This window comes from Trichomonas vaginalis, chromosome II, assembly GCF_026262505.1.
Source record: "Trichomonas vaginalis G3 chromosome II, whole genome shotgun sequence".
In the NCBI taxonomy this organism is placed as follows: domain Eukaryota; phylum Parabasalia; order Trichomonadida; family Trichomonadidae; genus Trichomonas; species Trichomonas vaginalis.
This window is the reverse complement of record NC_067204.1, coordinates 11,093,928-11,117,119: the sequence shown is the minus strand read 5'-3', so window position 1 is coordinate 11,117,119 and position 23,192 is coordinate 11,093,928. Positions and strand designations below refer to the sequence as shown.

Genomic DNA, 23,192 nt, shown 5'->3' with positions numbered 1-23,192 from the left:
TTTCAAGTCAGACTTACTTTCGTCCGAGACTTACATTTCAAGTCAGACTTACTTTCGTCGAGACTTACATTTCAAGTCAGACTTACTTTCGTCCGAGACTTACATTTCAAGTCAGACTTACTTTCGTCCGAGACTTACATTTCAAGTCAGACTTACTTTCGTCCGAGACTTACATTTCAAGTCAGACTTACTTTTTCGTCCGAGACTTACATTTCAAGTCAGACTTACTTTCGTCCGAGACTTACATTTCAAGTCAGACTTACTTTCTTCCGAGACTTACATTTCAGTCAGACTTACTTTCGTCCGAGACTTACATTTCAAGTCAGACTTACTTTCGTCCGAGACTTACATTTCAAGTCAGACTTACTTTCGTCCGAGACTTACATTTCAAGTCAGACTTACTTTCTTTCAAGACTTACATTTCAAGTCAGACTTACTTTCGTCCGAGACTTACATTTCAAGTCAGACTTACTTTCGTCCGAGACTTACATTTCAAGTCAGACTTACTTTCGTCCGAGACTTACATTTCAAGTCAGACTTACTTTCGTCCGAGACTTACATTTCAAGTCAGACTTACTTTCGTCCGAGACTTACATTTCAAGTCAGACTTACTTTCGTCCGAGACTTACATTTCAAGTCAGACTTACTTTCGTCCGAGACTTACATTTCAAGTCAGACTTACTTTCGTCGAGACTTACATTTCAAGTCAGACTTACTTTCGTCCGAGACTTACATTTCAAGTCAGACTTACTTTCGTCCGAGACTTACATTTCAAGTCAGACTTACTTTCGTCCGAGACTTACATTTCAAGTCAGACTTACTTTCGTCCGAGACTTACATTTCAAGTCAGACTTACTTTCGTCCGAGACTTACATTTCAAGTCAGACTTACTTTCGTCCGAGACTTACATTTCAAGTCAGACTTACTTTCGTCCGAGACTTACATTTCAAGTCAGACTTACTTTCGTCCGAGACTTACATTTCAAGTCAGACTTACTTTCGTCGGAGACTTACATTTCAAGTCAGACTTACTTTCGTCCGAGACTTACATTTCAAGTCAGACTTACATTTCAAGTCAGACTTACTTTCGTCCGAGACTTACATTTCAAGTCAGACTTACATTTCAAGTCAGACTTACTTTCGTCCGAAACTTACATTTCAAGTCAGACTTACATTTCAAGTCAGACTTACTTTCGTCCGAGACTTACATTTCAAGTCAGACTTACATTTCAAGTCAGACTTACTTTCGTCCGAGACTTACATTTCAAGTCAGACTTACTTTCGTCCGAGACTTACATTTCAAGTCAGACTTACTTTCGTCCGAGACTTACATTTCAAGTCAGACTTACTTTCGTCCGAGACTTACATTTCAAGTCAGACTTACTTTCGTCCGAGACTTACATTTCAAGTCAGACTTACTTTCGTCCGAGACTTACATTTCAAGTCAGACTTACTTTCGTCCGAGACTTACATTTCAAGTCAGACTTACATTTCAAGTCAGACTTACTTTCGTCCGAGACTTACATTTCAAGTCAGACTTACTTTCATCCGAGACTTACATTTCAAGTCAGACTTACATTTCAAGTCAGACTTACTTTCGTCCGAGACTTACATTTCAAGTCAGACTTACATTTCAAGTCAGACTTACTTTCGTCCGAGACTTACATTTCAAGTCAGACTTACTTTCGTCCGAGACTTACATTTCAAGTCAGACTTACTTTCGTCCGAGACTTACATTTCAAGTCAGACTTACATTTCAAGTCAGACTTCTTTCAAGACTTACATTTCAAGTCAGACTTACTTTCGTCGAGACTTACATTTCAAGTCAGACTTACTTTCGTCCGAGACTTACATTTCAAGTCAGACTTACATTTCAAGTCAGACTTACTTTCGTCCGAGACTTACATTTCAAGTCAGACTTACTTTCGTCCGAGACTTACATTTCAAGTCAGACTTACTTTCGTCCGAGACTTACATTTCAAGTCAGACTTACATTTCAAGTCAGACTTACTTTCTTTCAAGACTTACATTTCAAGTCAGACTTACTTTCGTCCGAGACTTACATTTCAAGTCAGACTTACTTTCGTCCGAGACTTACATTTCAAGTCAGACTTACATTTCAAGTCAGACTTACTTTCGTCCGAGACTTACATTTCAAGTCAGACTTACTTTCGTCCGAGACTTACATTTCAAGTCAGACTTACTTTCGTCCGAGACTTACATTTCAAGTCAGACTTACTTTCGTCCGAGACTTACATTTCAAGTCAGACTTACTTTCGTCCGAGACTTACATTTCAAGTCAGACTTACTTTCGTCCGAGACTTACATTTCAAGTCAGACTTACATTTCAAGTCAGACTTACTTTCGTCCGAGACTTACATTTCAAGTCAGACTTACTTTCGTCCGAGACTTACATTTCAAGTCAGACTTACATTTCAAGTCAGACTTACTTTCGTCCGAGACTTACATTTCAAGTCAGACTTACTTTCGTCCGAGACTTACATTTCAAGTCAGACTTACTTTCGTCCGAGACTTACATTTCAAGTCAGACTTACTTTCGTCCGAGACTTACATTTCAAGTCAGACTTACTTTCGTCCGAGACTTACATTTCAAGTCAGACTTACTTTCGTCCGAGACTTACATTTCAAGTCAGACTTACTTTCGTCCGAGACTTACATTTCAAGTCAGACTTACTTTCGTCCGAGACTTACATTTCAAGTCAGACTTACTTTCGTCCGAGACTTACATTTCAAGTCAGACTTACTTTCGTCCGAGACTTACATTTCAAGTCAGACTTACTTTCGTCCGAGACTTACATTTCAAGTCAGACTTACTTTCGTCCGAGACTTACATTTCAAGTCAGACTTACATTTCAAGTCAGACTTACTTTCGTCCGAGACTTACATTTCAAGTCAGACTTACATTTCAAGTCAGACTTACTTTCGTCCGAGACTTACATTTCAAGTCAGACTTACATTTCAAGTCAGACTTACTTTCGTCCGAGACTTACATTTCAAGTCAGACTTACTTTCGTCCGAGACTTACATTTCAAGTCAGACTTACTTTCGTCCGAGACTTACATTTCAAGTCAGACTTACATTTCAAGTCAGACTTACTTTCGTCCGAGACTTACATTTCAAGTCAGACTTACTTTCGTCCGAGACTTACATTTCAAGTCAGACTTACTTTCGTCCGAGACTTACATTTCAAGTCAGACTTACTTTCGTCCGAGACTTACATTTCAAGTCAGACTTACTTTCGTCCGAGACTTACATTTCAAGTCAGACTTACTTTCGTCCGAGACTTACATTTCAAGTCAGACTTACTTTCGTCCGAGACTTACATTTCAAGTCAGACTTACATTTCGTCAGACTTACATTTCAAGTCAGACTTACTTTCGTCCGAGACTTACATTTCAAGTCAGACTTACTTTCGTCCGAGACTTACATTTCAAGTCAGACTTACTTTCGTCCGAGACTTACATTTCAAGTCAGACTTACTTTCGTCCGAGACTTACATTTCAAGTCAGACTTACTTTCGTCCGAGACTTACATTTCAAGTCAGACTTACTTTCGTCCGAGACTTACATTTCAAGTCAGACTTACTTTCGTCCGAGACTTACATTTCAAGTCAGACTTACTTTCGTCCGAGACTTACATTTCAAGTCAGACTTACTTTCGTCCGAGACTTACATTTCAAGTCAGACTTACTTTCGTCCGAGACTTACATTTCAAGTCAGACTTACTTTCGTCCGAGACTTACATTTCAAGTCAGACTTACTTTCTTTCAAGACTTACATTTCAAGTCAGACTTACTTTCGTCCGAGACTTACATTTCAAGTCAGACTTACTTTCGTCCGAGACTTACATTTCAAGTCAGACTTACTTTCGTCCGAGACTTACATTTCAAGTCAGACTTACTTTCGTCCGAGACTTACATTTCAAGTCAGACTTACTTTCGTCCGAGACTTACATTTCAAGTCAGACTTACTTTCGTCCGAGACTTACATTTCAAGTCAGACTTACTTTCGTCCGAGACTTACATTTCAAGTCAGACTTACTTTCGTCCGAGACTTACATTTCAAGTCAGACTTACTTTCGTCCGAGACTTACATTTCAAGTCAGACTTACTTTCGTCCGAGACTTACATTTCAAGTCAGACTTACTTTCGTCCGAGACTTACATTTCAAGTCAGACTTACTTTCGTCCGAGACTTACATTTCAAGTCAGACTTACTTTCGTCCGAGACTTACATTTCAAGTCAGACTTACTTTCGTCCGAGACTTACATTTCAAGTCAGACTTACTTTCGTCCGAGACTTACATTTCAAGTCAGACTTACTTTCGTCCGAGACTTACATTTCAAGTCAGACTTACTTTCAAGTCAGACTTACATTTCAAGTCAGACTTACTTTCGTCCGAGACTTACATTTCAAGTCAGACTTACTTTTCGTCCAGACTTACTTTCAAGTCAGACTTACTTTCGTCCGAGACTTACTTTCAAGTCAGACTTACTTTCGTCCGAGACTTACATTTCAAGTCAGACTTACTTTCGTCGAGACTTACATTTCAAGTCAGACTTACATTTCAGTCGACTTACTTTCGTCGAACTACTTTCAAGTCAGACTTACATTTCAAGTCAGACTTACCTTTCGTCCGAGACTTACTTTCAGTCAGACTTACATTTCAAGTCAGACTTACTTTCGTCCGAGACTTACATTTCAAGTCAGACTTACATTTCAAGTCAGACTTACTTTCGTCCGAGACTTACATTTCAAGTCAGACTTACATTTCAAGTCAGACTTACTTTCGTCCGAGACTTACATTTCAAGTCAGACTTACTTTCGTCCGAGACTTACATTTCAAGTCAGACTTACATTTCAGTCAGATTACATTTCAAGTCAGACTTACTTTCGTCCGAGACTACATTTCAAGTCAGACTTACTTTCGTCGAGACTTACATTTCAAGTCAGACTTACTTTCGTCCGAGACTTACATTTCAAGTCAGACTTACTTTCGTCCGAGACTTCATTTCAAGTCAGACTTACTTTCGTCGAGACTTACATTTCAGTCAGACTTACTTTCGTCGAGACTTACATTTCAAGTCAGACTTACTTTCGTCCGAGACTTACATTTCAAGTCAGACTTACTTTCGTCCGAGACTTACATTTCAAGTCAGACTTACTTTCGTCCGAGACTTACATTTCAAGTCAGACTTACTTTCGTCCGAGACTTACATTTCAAGTCAGACTTACTTTCGTCCGAGACTTACATTTCAAGTCAGACTTACTTTCGTCCGAGACTTACATTTCAAGTCAGACTTACTTTCGTCCGAGACTTACATTTCAAGTCAGACTTACTTTCTTCAGACTTACATTTCAAGTCAGACTTACTTTCGTCCGAGACTTACATTTCAAGTCAGACTTACTTTCGTCCGATTACATTTCAGTCAGACTTACATTTCAAGTCAGACTTACTTTCGTCCGAGACTTACATTTCAAGTCAGACTTACATTTCAGTCAGACTTACTTTCGTCCGAGACTTACATTTCAAGTCAGACTTACATTTCAAGTCAGACTTACTTTCGTCCGACTTACATTTCAAGTCAGACTTACTTTCGTCCGAGACTTACATTTCAAGTCAGACTTACTTTCGTCCGGACTTACATTTCAAGTCGACTTATTTCAAGTCAGACTTACTTTCGTCCGAGACTTACATTTCAAGTCAGACTTACTTTCGTCCGAGACTTACATTTCAAGTCAGACTTACTTTCGTCCGAGACTTACATTTCAAGTCAGACTTACTTTCGTCCGAGACTTACATTTCAAGTCAGACTTACTTTCGTCCGAGACTTACATTTCAAGTCAGACTTACTTTCGTCCGAGACTTACATTTCAAGTCAGACTTACTTTCGTCCGAGACTTACATTTCAAGTCAGACTTACTTTCGTCCGAGACTTACATTTCAAGTCAGACTTACTTTCGTCCGAGACTTACATTTCAAGTCAGACTTACTTTCGTCCGAGACTTACATTTCAAGTCAGACTTACTTTCGTCCGAGACTTACATTTCAAGTCAGACTTACTTTCGTCCGAGACTTACATTTCAAGTCAGACTTACTTTCGTCCGAGACTTACATTTCAAGTCAGACTTACTTTCGTCCGAGACTTACATTTCAAGTCAGACTTACTTTCGTCCGAGACTTACATTTCAAGTCAGACTTACTTTCGTCCGAGACTTACATTTCAAGTCAGACTTACTTTCGTCCGAGACTTACATTTCAAGTCAGACTTACTTTCGTCCGAGACTTACATTTCAAGTCAGACTTACTTTCGTCCGAGACTTACATTTCAAGTCAGACTTACTTTCGTCCGAGACTTACATTTCAAGTCAGACTTACTTTCGTCCGAGACTTACATTTCAAGTCAGACTTACTTTCGTCCGAGACTTACATTTCAAGTCAGACTTACTTTCGTCCGAGACTTACATTTCAAGTCAGACTTACTTTCGTCCGAGACTTACATTTCAAGTCAGACTTACTTTCGTCCGAGACTTACATTTCAAGTCAGACTTACTTTCGTCCGAGACTTACATTTCAAGTCAGACTTACTTTCGTCCGAGACTTACATTTCAAGTCAGACTTACATTTTCAAGTCAGACTTACTTTCGTCCGAGACTTACATTTCAAGTCAGACTTACTTTCGTCCGAGACTTACATTTCAAGTCAGACTTACTTTCGTCCGAGACTTACATTTCAAGTCAGACTTACTTTCGTCCGAGACTTACATTTCAAGTCAGACTTACATTTCAGTCAGACTTACATTTCAAGTCAGACTTACTTTCGTCCGAGACTTACATTTCAAGTCAGACTTACTTTCGTCCGAGACTTACATTTCAAGTCAGACTTACTTTCGTCCGAGACTTACATTTCAAGTCAGACTTACATTTCAAGTCAGACTTACTTTCGTCCGAGACTTACATTTCAAGTCAGACTTACTTTCGTCCGAGACTTACATTTCAAGTCAGACTTACTTTCGTCCGAGACTTACATTTCAAGTCAGACTTACTTTCGTCCGAGACTTACATTTCAAGTCAGACTTACTTTCGTCCGAGACTTACATTTCAAGTCAGACTTACTTTCGTCCGAGACTTACATTTCAAGTCAGACTTACATTTCAAGTCAGACTTACATTTCAAGTCAGACTTACTTTCGTCCGAGACTTACATTTCAAGTCAGACTTACTTTCGTCCGAGACTTACATTTCAAGTCAGACTTACTTTCGTCCGAGACTTACATTTCAAGTCAGACTTACTTTCGTCCGAGACTTACATTTTCAAGTCAGACTTACTTTCGTCCGAGACTTACATTTCAAGTCAGACTTACTTTCGTCCGAGACTTACATTTCAAGTCAGACTTACTTTCGTCCGAGACTTACATTTCAAGTCAGACTTACTTTCGTCCGAGACTTACATTTCAAGTCAGACTTACCTTTCGTCCGAGACTTACATTTCAAGTCAGACTTACTTTCGTCCGAGACTTACATTTCAAGTCAGACTTACTTTCGTCCGAGACTTACATTTCAAGTCAGACTTACTTTCGTCCGAGACTTACATTTCAAGTCAGACTTACTTTCGTCCGAGACTTACATTTCAAGTCAGACTTACTTTCGTCCGAGACTTACATTTCAAGTCAGACTTACTTTCGTCCGAGACTTACATTTCAAGTCAGACTTACTTTCGTCCGAGACTTACATTTCAAGTCAGACTTACTTTCGTCCGAGACTTACATTTCAAGTCAGACTTACTTTCGTCCGAGACTTACATTTCAAGTCAGACTTACTTTCGTCCGAGACTTACATTTCAAGTCAGACTTACTTTTCGTCCGAGACTTACATTTCAAGTCAGACTTACATTTCAAGTCAGACTTACTTTCGTCCGAGACTTACATTTCAAGTCAGACTTACTTTCGTCGAGACTTACATTTCAAGTCAGACTTACTTTCGTCCGAGACTTACATTTCAAGTCAGACTTACTTTCGTCCGAGACTTACATTTCAAGTCAGACTTACATTTCAAGTCAGACTTACATTTCAAGTCAGACTTACTTTCGTCCGAGACTTACATTTCAAGTCAGACTTACTTTCGTCCGAGACTTACATTTCAAGTCAGACTTACTTTCGTCCGAGACTTACATTTCAAGTCAGACTTACATTTCAAGTCAGACTTACTTTCGTCCGAGACTTACATTTCAAGTCAGACTTACTTTCGTCCGAGACTTACATTTCAAGTCAGACTTACTTTCGTCCGAGACTTACATTTCAAGTCAGACTTACTTTCGTCCGAGACTTACATTTCAAGTCAGACTTACTTTCGTCCGAGACTTACATTTCAAGTCAGACTTACTTTCGTCCGAGACTTACATTTCAAGTCAGACTTACTTTCGTCCGAGACTTACATTTCAAGTCAGACTTACATTTCAAGTCAGACTTACATTTCAAGTCAGACTTACATTTCAAGTCAGACTTACATTTCAAGTCAGACTTACTTTCGTCCGAGACTTACATTTCAAGTCAGACTTACATTTCAAGTCAGACTTACTTTCGTCCGAGACTTACATTTCAAGTCAGACTTACTTTCGTCCGAGACTTACATTTCAAGTCAGACTTACTTTCGTCCGAGACTTACATTTCAAGTCAGACTTACATTTCAAGTCAGACTTACATTTCAAGTCAGACTTACTTTCGTCCGAGACTTACATTTCAAGTCAGACTTACTTTCGTCCGAGACTTACATTTCAAGTCAGACTTACTTTCGTCCGAGACTTACATTTCAAGTCAGACTTACATTTCAAGTCAGACTTACTTTCGTCCGAGACTTACATTTCAAGTCAGACTTACTTTCGTCCGAGACTTACATTTCAAGTCAGACTTACTTTCGTCCGAGACTTACATTTCAAGTCAGACTTACTTTCGTCCGAGACTTACATTTCAAGTCAGACTTACTTTCGTCCGAGACTTACATTTCAAGTCAGACTTACATTTCAAGTCAGACTTACTTTCGTCCGAGACTTACATTTCAAGTCAGACTTACTTTCGTCCGAGACTTACATTTCAAGTCAGACTTACTTTAGTTAGTATACAAGTCATGGGTACGGCGGCACTGCGTTCCACCTTACCCAATACTTGTGAATTTGACACTTTACAAAGCCGCCAACCACTTCACTTCACTAACGAACTCACTAATGTAAAAATAAACGTTCTCACTATCGTTCTCACTAACGACTTCACTAATGTTCTCATAAATTTTCCTCAATATCTTCATCATCAGTGTTAACCCTATTGTAGTCATACTTGAAGCCATAAACTTTCTCTAACTTCTTAACGTACAATTTACATAACTTACCTTCGTCATCGTATGGTTTAATGATATAACTATTTCTATCTTTATACACAGTCAATGAAAAGTCAACTGGTCTCGGATGTATTTGAAAGAACATGTTATGCTCAGGAAGGAAGAATAAATGTTTAAATGTATGTTTGTTATACTGTGGAATTCGAATGAGTTGCTTTTGTTCTGTCATTTACATCCAAATAAAAATTTTCAGTAAAAATAAACTTAAAAATTAATGATATCACCACCCTCACATGTATGAAAACATAGCCCAAAAATAAATTTAGGGTAGATGGTTAGATCTAACCCGATTTCTAACCTCATTTCTACCCTGTTGAATTCATTGCTTTATAACTCTCTTCCTTTCTCCAACTCTTCTAACTTCTTCCTAAGTTCAGCAATGTTGTCCTCATGAAGTTTAATCTTCCTTAATATACCTTCTCTATCTAATGGTTGCTTTATCTTTCTAAACTGAACTCTACCATCCTTCATAGTATGAACGTAAAAACCTTCTGGAATAGTTCCTGATTTAATGTATTCTACCAAAAACTTTTGTTTTGTTGCTTCAGTGACTTTAGTCGTCATTTTAATCAAATAAAAATTTTAATATTAAATAAAAATAACGTTATTTTTTCAGTAAGGAAACGCAGGAGTTTTACGATTTATTTGAGGAGTAGGTTCTGGTTTAAATGTTGGAGTCGGTTTAGGAGTTGACTTTTGAACAGGAGTTTGTACTTCCATAGGTTCAGGAGTCATTGAAGGTTTTGCTTGTGAAGGTGTTGGAGTTTGTTTAACTTCAGCTACTTCAGTATTATTTACAACATTTGCTTTATTTCTTTTCAACATCATAACTGCTCCTGCTGTAGCTAGCAAACCTAGTGGGAGACCATATTTTATATAAGGACTTGACCAAATGCTATTTTTGACAGGAGCTGGTGGAACACCTAACCTTGGTGAGACTGCTCTTTGCCATTGTGCAGCTCGTAAGAAATATTCAATAGGTGCTCCATAATCGTTTGGTAAAGTTTGTTTCACAGATGGTGAAGGTTCACGAGAGCTTGATGAAGAACTCATTTATAAGCTTTAAAAATAAACGTTCATCCTTTATTCCTCACCGTCGTCCGTAGCTAAGTTATAGTCATCTAATCTTATTATTGGGATTCCATTAGCACGCACCTGAATGGCAAAGCAACAATCCCTCATAAATCCAATAAGTGGCTTTGGTACGTTTTCAGTTGCTAGTTCAATAGGTCCTTTAACAGACAATTTGTATGTTATTGGAGCAGTAGATGTTTGACCTTGCTGGAAGCAAAAGTCCACTTCTGTTGGAAAACCACATAAGAAATGTGTGTTGTCATAGCTATCCCATTTATGTTCCACACTACCATCATCCACCAATGACCTCATAACATCTTCATTAAATCCTATCATATCATTGTTTGTATTGCAAGCGTTCGCAACCATTTCATAAAATACAGGTCCATATGATTTTTCAGGTTCTGCAGGCATATTTCCATAAGCTCCCATGGAAAGCTGAAGATATTTAAACTTAGGGTTCTCAAAATTAACATAATAGTTGTCTTTCTTTCTAAATAGTGCCCAAATACTTTTAACATTAATAGGCGTATAAGCTGCTGTAAATGTTGCACTTGAACTATCTGTATTCTTTGAGAATGAACCGTCCATAGGAATCCAATCCATAACTTTAACAGGAAAACATAAAGCCTCGTTTGTATGATGTTCTACAAGTTCTGTATAAATGTTAGGGTCTAAAGAGAATGACTTTGGATGAATGAAACATTCATTAAAATCCATCTTTGTTCGAAATAGTTGCTGGGTTACAGTTGTAATAGTAACTGTTCTACTAGCTTCTACTGCCTTCGTTATCATAGTGAATGGTTCATTCCATGGAACAAATTTATTTGTCGGTGGATTTGAATCTGAAGCAAATGCAACTTTAAGAGTTGGATTGAAAGCAACGATATCATTTACAGATATAGATGTGCATTGTAAGGCGTCGCTACTGAACTTTACTTTAAGCTGAATGTTTCCTGCAAAAGCTGGAATAAATCGAATAGCTTCTAATGGAAGGAATCTTCTAACAGGAATTCTTAAACGAAGCTTAAAATCAAGTGATTTTCCTGCTGTAATTGGACCACTAACAATTTGTCCTGTTCTGCATGTTCCCGAATGACTCCATACATCTTCATGTCGAGTCTTTGAGAAAACATCTACTTTCTTTATTTGTTCGGTAGTTTGTGAGTTTGAAGTTATATATGCTTCTTCTCTTGCGTTGTCTTGAGAATATACGATACGACCATTTGCAAGGATTTGATATCCAGCAACTGCATAGAAAGCGTCATCGAAACCAATCCAAAATCCTGGTGGGTTTGTTTTATTGGAACCTGAACCAATTTCTTTATCTACAATAAATTGACCTTCCATTTTATACGTAATGAATGTATTGTAAAGGTCCAACATATTTTCACCAGGAGGTGAGAGATTGAATGTTACCCATGTGTTATCTTTAGCAGTTCCAGGTTGTGATGGAATCTTTGCGTCAGAATATTTTCTATTAGTGTCACCAATTTGAACTGCATTGTCTATGATATCGAAATATGAGCGAATCTGATGAATATGCTCTGCTGGAGTAAATTCGTTTAGCTGTTCGTTCTGCATGTCTTTGATTCGGATAAAAATATCTATTTACTTCATTATTCTCACTCTTCTTCTTGGCATTCGTGGTGGAAGTTGTTTCTTGACATTTTCAATGAACTGTACATTCTCTTTTGTCTCAACTTCTTTCACTGGCGGGTCAGGATTCTTTGACTCGGTTTGTTTTTCAATGAAATTCACGAACTTTGCAATAAGCTCTTGGTTCGTTATTGAAAGTACATCTGGCTTCTTTTCTTCTGGTTCTATTGACTTTTCAGTTTGAATAGAAGGCTTAACATGGGCTTCGTGGGCTTCACCCTTGCCATGCACCTTAATACTGTCGCTTTCTGCATTCGCTAATGGAACCTTTCTTTTTCTTACGTATATTTTACCATCTTTACTCTGACTTACATAATAGAAAGGATGTTGTATTCCTCTTGCGTCATTTAATATAATAGACTCTCGCTCTGATTTTGACAAGCTCATTTTACATCGGTTAAAGTTTTAATTTTGTTTTTTATCTGCAGTCAAATGACTCAGACAAGTCCTACGGACAAGACCAAAGGGGTCATAGATGTTGAAGCATTGAAGAAAGAAATTCGTGAGCAAATTTTATCCGAACTGAAGGAACAAAAACAAGAAAAAGCCAGAGAGACCAAAGAGAAAACTTAGTGAAAAACAACTTGCTGCATTAGCTGCTGGAAGACAAAAGAACCCAAGACTACTGGCGAAAAAAGCTAGAGAAGAAGCTGAAGCAAAAGCTAAAGAAGCTGAAGCAAAGAAAGAGTAAATGGTTTATTTTTATCCGAATTAAATGTATAGACAAATACCTTTATCTGTTGCGTTCAGTAGTGAAAACCCTGACGTCAAAATAAAGGGGAACAGAGTAACGTTTAAGTTTCCAACAGACTGGATTGTGAACATAAATGAAGAGAAGTACATTGACATAACATCTATGTATATAACACGTGCTTTCAGAAAGGTTGACTTTATACTTCAAGTCGAGATAGAAAATGACGAACAGTCTTTAAGCGCCCAAAACATTCACATATACAAATACTTTAAAGACGATACAACATTGTTGCAATGTATGATTTCATTTAATGAAATGTTCGAGAAAAAGTTTAACATTGAAGTACAAACTTTACAGCCTTTACGTGAGTTTCTTGCACAACTGAAAACCACAACTTATAGACTTTCATTATGAATTTAATGAAAATGAAGATGGAACTCATGACTGTCAGTTTGTTATATATTCACCATTCAATGAAGTCGCTAAAGAGAAAAAAAATCCATTACGTATAAGATTTCAAATCTCTGAACCAAGTGATGATTTCAAAAATGTTTTCAATTATGATGCAATGCTTCCGAGGAAAAATGAATTTTCAAAGATTGTAACACCTGGCATTTGGGATAGAAAGCAAGCTATATTATATTCAAACTTAAGTAAGGGAGTTGAAAATGAGTTCATAGGTCATACAAGAACTACACCACTTCCTAACCCTAAATACTATAAATTAACTGGCTTCAATCGTGAGTTTTGGATAGACATGTTCTCCACTCATGACCATAACTGCCCAGTGTTCTTACCTCCAGACCATAAGGACTGTCTCTACATTGAAGCACAACTCTTAAACTCTACAATTGCTGTATTGTAAAATCTACGCTAGTTTTATTTTTATCACGAATGACCTCATTGCTGACAAAAATAAATGACCTCAGAACTTCAACTTACGAATAAAGCTTGTTTTAGTCGTTATTGAGAAGTTAAACTTTTCAACAAAGCAAGGTTGACACGACTTACATAAGTCGAATGCAATCTCTTGACCGTCATAAAGTGCTTTATATAACTTCATAACACTGAACTCAGAGTCTTTGTCAAATTTTCCTTGCGGAACCATTAAACCTTTATCTTCATCATAGAAACACTGAACAGAGTCAGGAAACATTTCATTAGCGGTTAAAGCAATAACATCTTGCTTCACGCCTTTCATTCTGCAGTGAAATGCAACTTCATTTAAATCATTCGTGAGTAAGTCTATGTAAGTCTTCTTTCCACAAAATATTGACTTGTATGCTAAACTTTGTTTTCCAGGTGTTATTTCTGCGAAGTCAGAATGGAACTGACCTAATGTTTTACCAATGAGAACTCTTCCATAACGCTTCTCAAACTCTTCAGCTAAACGAGGGATATCTTCAGTGTAGAGATGCATACTGTCCGTATCGCTATAAAAGATGTCCATTCCTAAGTCCTCAGCAGTACAGAATACTTCACACATTATTCTCTTCGACATAGACAGAATATTAACACCAAGTGGACAGAAGTTAAAGTGTCTGCAAATGCTTTTCGTTAGCTTGAAAATAGTTTTATCTGAACCATCCAAACCTTCGAACTTCACTATATGGTTGTAGTTTCTGATGGCATATCTTATAGCATCTTTGTCATTTACTATGGTTATTTTTGACTCAATAGGAGATAGAATAGTTTTGCCATAAATACTGTTCAGAATGAGCTTTATATTTTCTTGCAAAGGATTTCCTTCTTTCTTATACTTTAACCTTAACTCAAACAACTTCTTTACTTCATCTCTTATTCTAATATCTCTGTTTCCATCGTAATAGTATCCTTGCAACACTTCACATTTGACACCTTGATATTTTATGAGGTCTTGTAATGTTATATGGTCAACATACATTAAACAGCAAGTGTTTGAACTTCTGGGAACGTTAAGTTCTGGATTTAGTTCAGGGTCACAAACTATTAAAGGAAAGTGTCTATGTATTCCAATCTCTGTTATCTTAATGAGAACAAAGAAGCCAGATATAAACTTTTCACCAATGGGTTCCTTTTGGTCGTCATCGAATAAATGTTTCATGAGATACTCTGTGCTTAACATTTCTTTCTTCATAACCTTTGGAATTCCTTCTAAAGTATAAAGTCTTGCTATAGCAGATGGATATAATGAAACAGCGTCGAAGTCAGCAATGAGTTTCTTTTCGCTCTTTTGTTTAATGTTATCTGACAGCATACATCTTCCACCTTGAATGCAGCGTGAAATAAATTCTCTTGGTTTATTTGAGAGGTCATATAAATTTCCATTCGGGAAGTACACTCTGTTCTCAAATAATTTGTTAGCAATTGAACAAATGCTAACGTAGTCATAAACGTTTAAATCAAACTCTTTCAATATGTCATTGCGGAACTTAACAAAACCTTCTCTTAAAATTCTTACATCTTGTTTGCAATAGAATGTGCTATATTTTTCTAAGTCGAAGTGGTTCTCATCTATTCTGCAACCTTTGATGGAATCTATGTTTTTCATGAACGTTTCAATATCTTTTACAAACTTACATGCTTCAGAAATGACACCAGTTCTGTTGTCATTTGCTAACAAAACACTGCTGTAGTAGTTGTATGGAAATACTTCTTTCGGTCCTGTTTGTAAGTTAAACATAGCAGGAAATAGTTTAAGCTTCTTATTTATAACACTGTAAGAGTCTTTTATAATAATTGCCCTTCCTTTATATAAGCCAGTTATTTGCATTGTTCGTGAACCTTTAATGATGGGAGTTCCTTTCACTTCTGTCATGTGTCTTAAGATGAAGTTTATATCATAACTGAGGTTATGGAAATATATTAAACTCTTGTCAGGAAGTCGCTCCAAAAATTCTGTTGCACAGTTCTGACCCAAATGCTTTCACTCACTGAACCATCTTCACTGTCATAACAGATGTTAAAAGCTTTATGAAAGCCATCGGTACTGCACTCAAAGTCAGCAAAGAAAACGTGCTCAGGAATGAACTTGCACTTATTTTTATTTACTTCTTTTGACTCGGCTTTCTTCTTCAGTTGTACACAATACTTTGGAGCATATGTCAAATCTTTAAATGGTGCAAGGTTCTGTGTTATATAAGTCAGTCGTATATGTGAAAAGTTCTCCATAAGAAATAGGTTCGAAATATTTGCACTCCCACAATGTTTTCATAACATCCCATAACGGTGTTGTTCTATCATAACGAACTACATATTTGTTCTCTCTCTTTGTATAAATCTTCATCTGTTTCTCAATGTTCATTCCACCACAAGCTTTGAGAATTTCTTTGTAATTTCTGACGAAATATGTTGTCATTGGTAATCTTTCATTTAGCATGTAGTGGTCTTCAACAAGAAGTAAGTCAATAGTTCTAACAGTTTCACATTCTTTTGGTATGTATCTCTTTATTTCATTATGTCTTGAGTCATTGAAGTAACCAATGGTAACATTAAATGCTATACCTGTTGCGTCAGAAATTTCTTGTACTTTACTTTGAGGAAAGTCTCTAACACGAATAACTTCACGCATGTGGTCAATAGTTTCTTCATTTACTCCAGCCTGAATGCAAGCATAAACGAAACAATTGTCCTCTGTCATAAGTGCTGCAGTTCTTTTGTTCAGTTCATTGAAGATTTGGTAGCGCTCAAGATTTATAGGTAATGTGCAAAGATACTTCCAGAACTGACCGCTTCTCTTCTTATAAAACTTCTTTTCACCATTATCTTTCCAAAAGCTTTCTATAAGTGCTGGGTTTCTTGTTTGCTTAAGAGCTTCCAAAATGGCTTTCTGGTCATTTGTCAGTGTGCTTTCATCTCTATATGGTCTCTTTTTTGGTTTGCCTTTCTTTACATCTGACATCGTTAAGCCTTCATATTCTGTTAAATCATACATCTTTATTTCAGTAAGATTCTTTATGTTTGTCAAGAAGAAGTCATAGTGCATTTCAACAATACCTGCAGCATTTGCTTCTATCTCTGATATAAAGTTCTCCTTCAAGAGCTGATGTAGTAATGTTCCAATATTATTGAGGTTTAACGTAGAACATTCATACTTTCCACCAAGTTTATAACATACCATCCATCTTTGTTGGGAGTTTATTTTAATTTTCTCTAAGAGTCTCATGAAAACCTTACCGAAATGTTTGTGTAAGTAGTCTCTGTTTGGTTCATCTAAAGCTTCGATGTTAAAGTCAATGAGTCTATTACCTGTCTTAACATTCCTCTTCCTATTCTCTTCATCTTTCTTTAACCATCTCTCACCTTCTTTTGGTTTGTCGTCAATGGAACGAAGGACATCGTTAGCTTTGCGAACTTGTTCTATAGCGCTCTTAAACATCTCTCTTCTCTGTTGTTTCATTGTGTCGTCTCTTCTTCTTGTTTCACCAACGTTCGCATTTGTTATGTCAAACATTTCTCTTCTTACTTCATGAGGTACTGAACGTCTATGATATAAGTCAATAGCAACGTCATTTAAAGGAAATGCTCTTGCGTGGACTTCGTCCTCGCCGTGTTGCGGCTTTATGAACTCATGAATTCTATCATAACTTATTGCACCATTGTAGTCTTTAATGAAGTCAGCGAGTGCTTTTTTGTTTGTTGCGTAATGTTTTGCTACTTCTATGTTAGCTTCTGTAAGAAGTTGTTTTATTTCCGAGTGTTCTAACTTAGACAACTTCCGATACATCTTTAGTAGGAAATAAAAAAATATTTTTTGAAAAAATTAGATTAGAAAAATTATTTCTTTCTATATTTGCCATTCCGAACTTCGAAAAGATGTTTTATACCAGCATAGAATTTTTCTCTAGAGCTTGGTCTTATATTGTTTTCATGACAATATTTTCTATATTCTTCATATAAAGCCTTTTTTTCATACATTTCATAAGGACAATCTAACCAGAATAGCGCATATCCAGTTTCGTTATCTAGGTCTCTATATTTTTCTTCTGTTTGTGGAATTTCGCTTTCTTCTATTTGTAGAATTTCGCTTTCTCTATTTAGTTCTATGTCTATATATTGTGGCTTAAAAAGATGTGGGCAAGAAGGGTCTGGCACTATGTAAAAAGTTAATTTTTCTGTCATCTTTCCTATCGGATAAAAAATATTTTTTTGAAAAAATTAGATTAGATTTTTTAAGTTATTTTTCAAAATAATTTAATATTTTTATTTTAATGAAACACATGCAAGATTACAAGTTCTTTTCATACAATGCTCTCGCTACTGCCATCAAGAATGAGTTCAATAATGCTTCAAATGTTAATGTTATATTCAATAAAAAGTCTGTGAAAGGATTATATACATCGTTTGTTAAACCATATGCTATCGTTATTGACAGAAAACGTTACACACCACATGAAATAGCAGTATTACTTAAACAGAAAGGAATATATGTAAATATTAAAGATTCTCATTATACGATTATGAAGAACTCTAACGTTGAATTTTTCAGCATTGTTTTAGATTTAATGCAGCAGAAAGAATTCAAGAAAGGAGAAAATGTCGTTAAATATTATCCTTCATCTCTGAAGATGATAACGAATAAAGATACACTCCATAAAATCCTACCAGTAATTGAGGAAGCAACGATTGAATTTGATGAAGAAGGTATGGAAATCCGCAACGCGGAGCCCATAGTTGAGGAAAGTGATTCTGAGGATTTATAAGAAAATTTATTTTTGGTTAGTCTTCATATGGATATTTTACAACAATTCCCCAATGTATAAACTTTTCATACGCTTTTTCATAGGCTTTATATACCTTCAGAAATTTTGCATAATCTTTAGAAGCATTTAGATATTGTTTAAATGCTTTGTATGTCTTCAGAAATTTTGCATAATCTTTTACATGTTGTTCGTTCTCTTCTTCTGTCATGAGTTCCGAATATTCTAAATTCATGTTCTTTCATATGAGATAAAATTTTATAAAAAAATAAAATTAGCTTAGATTTTTTTATTCTTCCTCTTTGAAGTTGTCGAAATATTCTGTTATTTTTTCCTTCAGTAATGTTAAGTCTTCTTTGAATGTAAGTATTGTGCAACCTTTGATGTCATAGTGTGTTTGAGGAAGAGTATTTTTGACAATTTCCTTTATTTGCTCATTCGGTGTCATTGAAATCGGTAAGTTTTCACGATAGAACCAGTTTCTGTCAGATTTATATATTTTAGCTAAGTCATAAAAGCTCTTGTTGTTTCTTCTGACTAAATGCAACATAACCATATCTTTATCTTCTTCATTTTCCATCTCTTCAGTATATATCATATACTTATAACTCTTTTCCTTTCCTTTTGGTACTGAACGCGGTATTCTTTTCTGTATGCTTTTGTCTTTGGATTCAATGACTTCATCTTTTGCATGAAGTTTCTTTTCCATCTCTCCACGTTCTGCTTTATAAAGTTCATCTAACATCATGAAAATATAACAAGCATAACGAGGTGAAGCCCACATTGCTACAGCATTTACTAAAAGTCTATGAACATAATAACCTTTCAAACCAGGAGCCAAATTCTTGCGATTTTCGTACGGAATCTCTTCTCTCGGTTTTCCGAGGGAAGCAATCATATGAGGAAATTCTTCTAAAAGTTCTTTTGTCTGTTGGTTTTCAAACCAATGATATGCTTGCTTTGTAGAACGAGGAGCATTCATTATACTTTGCATTTGGTACATGTCATCTTTAACTGAACGAATGAGACGTAACTGTTTGTTATACTGTATGTACTCGTATTCTTCATTTATGGCTTCATGAACGATAGCAGTTGTTGTGTTCTCTGATGTTGACATTACTGTCTTTACATACAAAATAAAAAATTCGAAAAAAAAATAAAAACTAACTTTATTTTTTCTGTCTTAAGGAAATTCATTATTTTTGTGCTGAATTCAATAAAAATATATTTTAGGGTAGAAGGTTAGATCTAACCCGATATCTACCCTCATTTCTACCCTCATGAATTTTCATGAATTTTCATGAATTTTATATATTAATGTTTTCGTTAAGCCACTTTGTGCCGTCAGTCAGTCAGTTAATGAAATTTACACCAAAAATATATTTTAGGGTAGATGGTTAGATCTAACCCGATATCTAACCTCATTTCTACCCTCATTATTTATAACCGTTTTACATGGTAAACGTTATGAATTCGTGAGATTCTAAACAGTTTTGTAGCTTCTATTTCTTCGCTGAGGATATCAAAAATTTTAACAATGCCGAAGGTTTCTTTATACTTCTTCTTGACATCAGATAATAGGAAATCGTCAGCAGTTGGATAGTTTTTGTTCAGAAATGCTAACATGTCCATTTTATTTTCTACCGGCTTCTCTGCCTCCCTCTTTAAATCTGCATAGTTGTTTCTCATACGTTCTATCTCTTTTACTGAATAGTTATATTTCCTAATTGCTGCTTTACATTTTGAACATTGCGGATTCATTTTTGCGTTATATTCTGAAACCTTACCTGCTAAAACAACTAAGGCGTCAATGGTTTTCTTTAAATCTGAAGCAGTTGGTTTTATCTGTTCATGCCATACCTTACCTCTTCTGTCTTTATCTCTTATCTGCCATACACATTTTGCAACTAATGAAACAAAGTTGTCGTATGTCTTAAACTCCCCAGATTTATATATGTCAGAGATGTTTTTATATACCATGTCGCAATCTTTGTCCATAACTTTATGGTTGCAATGATATCCTAGAAACTCATAATTTACTTTACGTATAAACTTCTTTATTTCTACTGAGTCAGTTGGTTTCACTTCTATTTCATCGAATTCAGGAATAGTGAGCTTTTGTTGTTGGATTTCAGGCAATTTGGGTAAATGGTCAATAATGTCCTGCATTTCATAAAGATATTCTTCATTTTCTTCATCCTGTGCGGTACAGTCTAAATTACTTGTTAAAAGTTCTTGCTTTATCTTCTGGATTTCTGTTTCAAAAGTATATGAAGAAGGAATAAAGCTTTTCATCTCTACCAACATAGATGTTGGATTCATGACTAACGAGTTTGGTGCTGTTGTTGTGGACAGAGTCCCGCCGTTCGTGGCTTGAATTGTTGTTGTGCCGATTGTTGAAATCATATCTTTTATACAAAATAAAAAAATAAATAAAAATAAAACTAACTTTATTTTTTCTATCTTAAGGAAATTCATGAAAATTCATGAGGGTAGAAATCGGGTTAGATCTAACCATCTACCCTAAACATTATTTTTGCTGAATTCAGCAACAAAATGAACGAGGTCAGCATGTATGTAAATACCTTTGAATTCATTTATAACACCCTTAGTAAGCTCATAAAATGCTTGTTTTGAGGTTGAGCCACTTTTGGCTTGACCGTATTCGTTCATCCAAAACTCAAGAATTTCCTGCATGAATTTTCATGAATTTTATATATTAATGTTTTCGTACCTGTTGTCAAAATGTCATGTTGTCATCATTTTTAAGAGAAGTTAATTAACCTGGTGACATGGTGACGTGGTGACACCTAAAAAACATTAACGATAAAATATATTTTTGGTCGTTTATGACAAAAATAAATGGTTCATTTACTCACAGTATTTTTGTACAAAACAACCCCAAACTTTTAACTTCTTTTCTGCAGCTTCTAATGCTATCTTAGCGAGTTCATATTCTCTAAATTCTCTCTTTAAATCTTCTTGTTCCCATTGGTCTAGTTCGTATGGAGAATCTCTATAACCATAACATATCTCACGTTCATGTTCTAATTGTTTTTCGCACATTTTTCTAACTTCTTCTTCAAACAAATGTTTAGCATTCTCTACTGTATCTTCGAGTTCTTCTTCATCTAATTTCTCATGAACTTTCTTGTCTATGGAGTCCATAATTTTTCCAACTGCTATACAATATTTTGGAGAAGCCCACATTGCTATATAGTTTATAAGTCTTGGGTCTACATACGTTCCTCTAGCCTGTTTGATTTCATCAGGAATTCCTGCATGAATTTTGTATAAAAAGCAACTGTCTGAATTCCGGCGGTTGCTATATTCTTCACAAAATGCCTTATAATACTCTTCCCAGGACTTATTTTCCAACAACTTTCTAAAGTCTTTCCTAAACTGCTGACACATCTTTGTTGCATTAATGTAACCATCCTTGTCTCTACGTAAGACTTCAATACCATTATAAGTGCCTTTTGTGAATGTTTCGCCATTAGATTTGTTCGTGAACGTTTTTGCTTCGACTGACATTTCTGTCTTTACATACAAAATAAAAAAATAAATAAAAATAATTTTAAAACTAACTTTATTTTTTCTGTCTTAAGGAAATTCATGAAAATTCATGAGAAAGCTAAAGCAATCAGAGCCGCAAAGCGGCTAGGGTAGAAATGAGGTTAGAAATCGGGTTAGATCTAACCTTCTACCCTAAAAATTATTTTTGTCTGATTTCATCAGGAATTCCTGCATGAATTTTGTATAAAAAGCAACCGCCGGAATTCAGACTGTTGCTATATTCTTCACAAAATGCCTTATAATACTCTTCCCTAAAAATTATTTTGTCTGATTTACATCTAATGAAAAAGTTTAGAAGAATTTTCTTATTCTTTCTGGTAAATGCTTTGTCTGATTTACATCCAACGAAAAAGTTTAGAAGAATTTTCTTATTCTTTCTGGCTTATTTTTGTCTTTCCAGTACTCCCGCTCTAATGGTCCCAGATGTGTTGGCTTCGACTCAAGTTCTTAGATGGTATAACATCTTCAACGCCTCCTTCATATCTTACTTTATAAGTGTCATCGTTTATGTTGTAGCCAAGTATTTCAATAACCACTCCTCGCTTTGCTTCGTCAATGGTTTCAGCAAGTTTGCCATTACTACTTTCGACTAATTTATGACGAGGATAAAACGCAATGGAGTCGTCAGCAGCTTTTATAAGATATCCATTACCTTGCGTAGAGTCTACGATATAATAGTTTCGACTTAACCTTAAACGTTTCTTTGTCAACGGTTTGTCGTCAAGAACTACACGAACTTTTGTACCAGGAATGAGGGTAAATTGTGTTGAATTTCTGATATTTTGTGTTTGGCTTCGTTTCTTTTGTATATACTTTTCTTCTTGTTGTTGTGTCATTGAATTTGGTGTATGTCCTGTTGTAGAATGTGTTGAGGAATTATATACTTCGAGAAAATTTTTCATTGTTTCTTCGGTAAAGTCTCGCTCTTGGTTTAAATCTCTGAGCGTTCTTATGAAGCGGTTTATGATGCCGAGTATGTTATGGTTATGGTCTTCAGTAGTGTAGTGAGTTATGTTATGCTTAATGAGAAAATCTGTGATTTCATTGCTGAGGTATGCACTGTCTTGGTCTGATGTTAAAGTACTTGGGCTATGTTCTGCTACA

The 23,192-nt window shown here is 35.9% G+C and overlaps 10 protein-coding genes and 2 pseudogenes across 12 annotated transcripts, besides 1 other annotated feature; 2 read left to right on the top strand and 10 right to left on the bottom strand.

Annotated features, from left to right (window-relative positions):
- Positions 1–9,193: 9,193 nt before the first annotated feature.
- Positions 9,194–23,191: a mobile genetic element.
- TVAGG3_0525000 (uncharacterized protein) lies at positions 9,735–9,971 on the bottom strand (the record flags this gene model as incomplete). The annotated part of the gene is made up of 1 exon (XM_051237379.1): positions 9,735–9,971. One exon carries the CDS (start codon positions 9,969–9,971, stop codon positions 9,735–9,737), a length of 237 nt encoding a protein of 78 aa, XP_051095203.1.
- Positions 10,020–10,460, bottom strand: TVAGG3_0524990 (repellent protein 1 family; the record flags this gene model as incomplete). Its single annotated transcript, XM_051237378.1, has 1 exon — positions 10,020–10,460. The coding sequence occupies one exon, from the start codon at positions 10,458–10,460 to the stop codon at positions 10,020–10,022; it is 441 nt and encodes a 146-aa protein (XP_051095202.1).
- Positions 10,491–11,680, bottom strand: TVAGG3_0524980 (annotated as a pseudogene). The gene has a single exon. A coding segment is annotated over exon 1 (1,190 nt).
- Positions 12,093–12,527, bottom strand: TVAGG3_0524970 (uncharacterized protein; the record flags this gene model as incomplete). Its single annotated transcript, XM_051237377.1, has 1 exon — positions 12,093–12,527. One exon carries the CDS (start codon positions 12,525–12,527, stop codon positions 12,093–12,095), a length of 435 nt encoding a protein of 144 aa, XP_051095201.1.
- On the top strand, positions 13,403–13,699 carry TVAGG3_0524960 (uncharacterized protein; the record flags this gene model as incomplete). The annotated part of the gene is made up of 1 exon (XM_051237376.1): positions 13,403–13,699. The coding sequence occupies one exon, from the start codon at positions 13,403–13,405 to the stop codon at positions 13,697–13,699; it is 297 nt and encodes a 98-aa protein (XP_051095200.1).
- Positions 13,760–14,335, bottom strand: TVAGG3_0524950 (organellar and viral DNA polymerase type B; the record flags this gene model as incomplete). The annotated part of the gene is made up of 1 exon (XM_051237375.1): positions 13,760–14,335. The coding sequence occupies one exon, from the start codon at positions 14,333–14,335 to the stop codon at positions 13,760–13,762; it is 576 nt and encodes a 191-aa protein (XP_051095199.1).
- TVAGG3_0524940 (organellar and viral DNA polymerase type B) lies at positions 16,232–17,539 on the bottom strand (the record flags this gene model as incomplete). Its single annotated transcript, XM_051237374.1, has 1 exon — positions 16,232–17,539. A coding segment is annotated over one exon (1,308 nt), but the record flags the coding sequence as incomplete, so codon positions are not given.
- Positions 18,024–18,515, top strand: TVAGG3_0524930 (uncharacterized protein; the record flags this gene model as incomplete). The annotated part of the gene is made up of 1 exon (XM_001295611.1): positions 18,024–18,515. The coding sequence occupies one exon, from the start codon at positions 18,024–18,026 to the stop codon at positions 18,513–18,515; it is 492 nt and encodes a 163-aa protein (XP_001295612.1).
- TVAGG3_0524920 (uncharacterized protein) lies at positions 18,802–19,257 on the bottom strand (the record flags this gene model as incomplete). The annotated part of the gene is made up of 1 exon (XM_051237373.1): positions 18,802–19,257. One exon carries the CDS (start codon positions 19,255–19,257, stop codon positions 18,802–18,804), a length of 456 nt encoding a protein of 151 aa, XP_051095197.1.
- On the bottom strand, positions 19,953–20,918 carry TVAGG3_0524910 (organellar and viral DNA polymerase type B; the record flags this gene model as incomplete). Its single annotated transcript, XM_051237372.1, has 1 exon — positions 19,953–20,918. One exon carries the CDS (start codon positions 20,916–20,918, stop codon positions 19,953–19,955), a length of 966 nt encoding a protein of 321 aa, XP_051095196.1.
- TVAGG3_0524900 (uncharacterized protein) lies at positions 21,384–22,046 on the bottom strand (the record flags this gene model as incomplete). Its single annotated transcript, XM_051237371.1, has 1 exon — positions 21,384–22,046. The coding sequence occupies one exon, from the start codon at positions 22,044–22,046 to the stop codon at positions 21,384–21,386; it is 663 nt and encodes a 220-aa protein (XP_051095195.1).
- Positions 22,443–22,837, bottom strand: TVAGG3_0524890 (annotated as a pseudogene). Its single transcript has one exon. A coding segment is annotated over exon 1 (395 nt).
- Position 23,192: the final 1 nt, after the last annotated feature.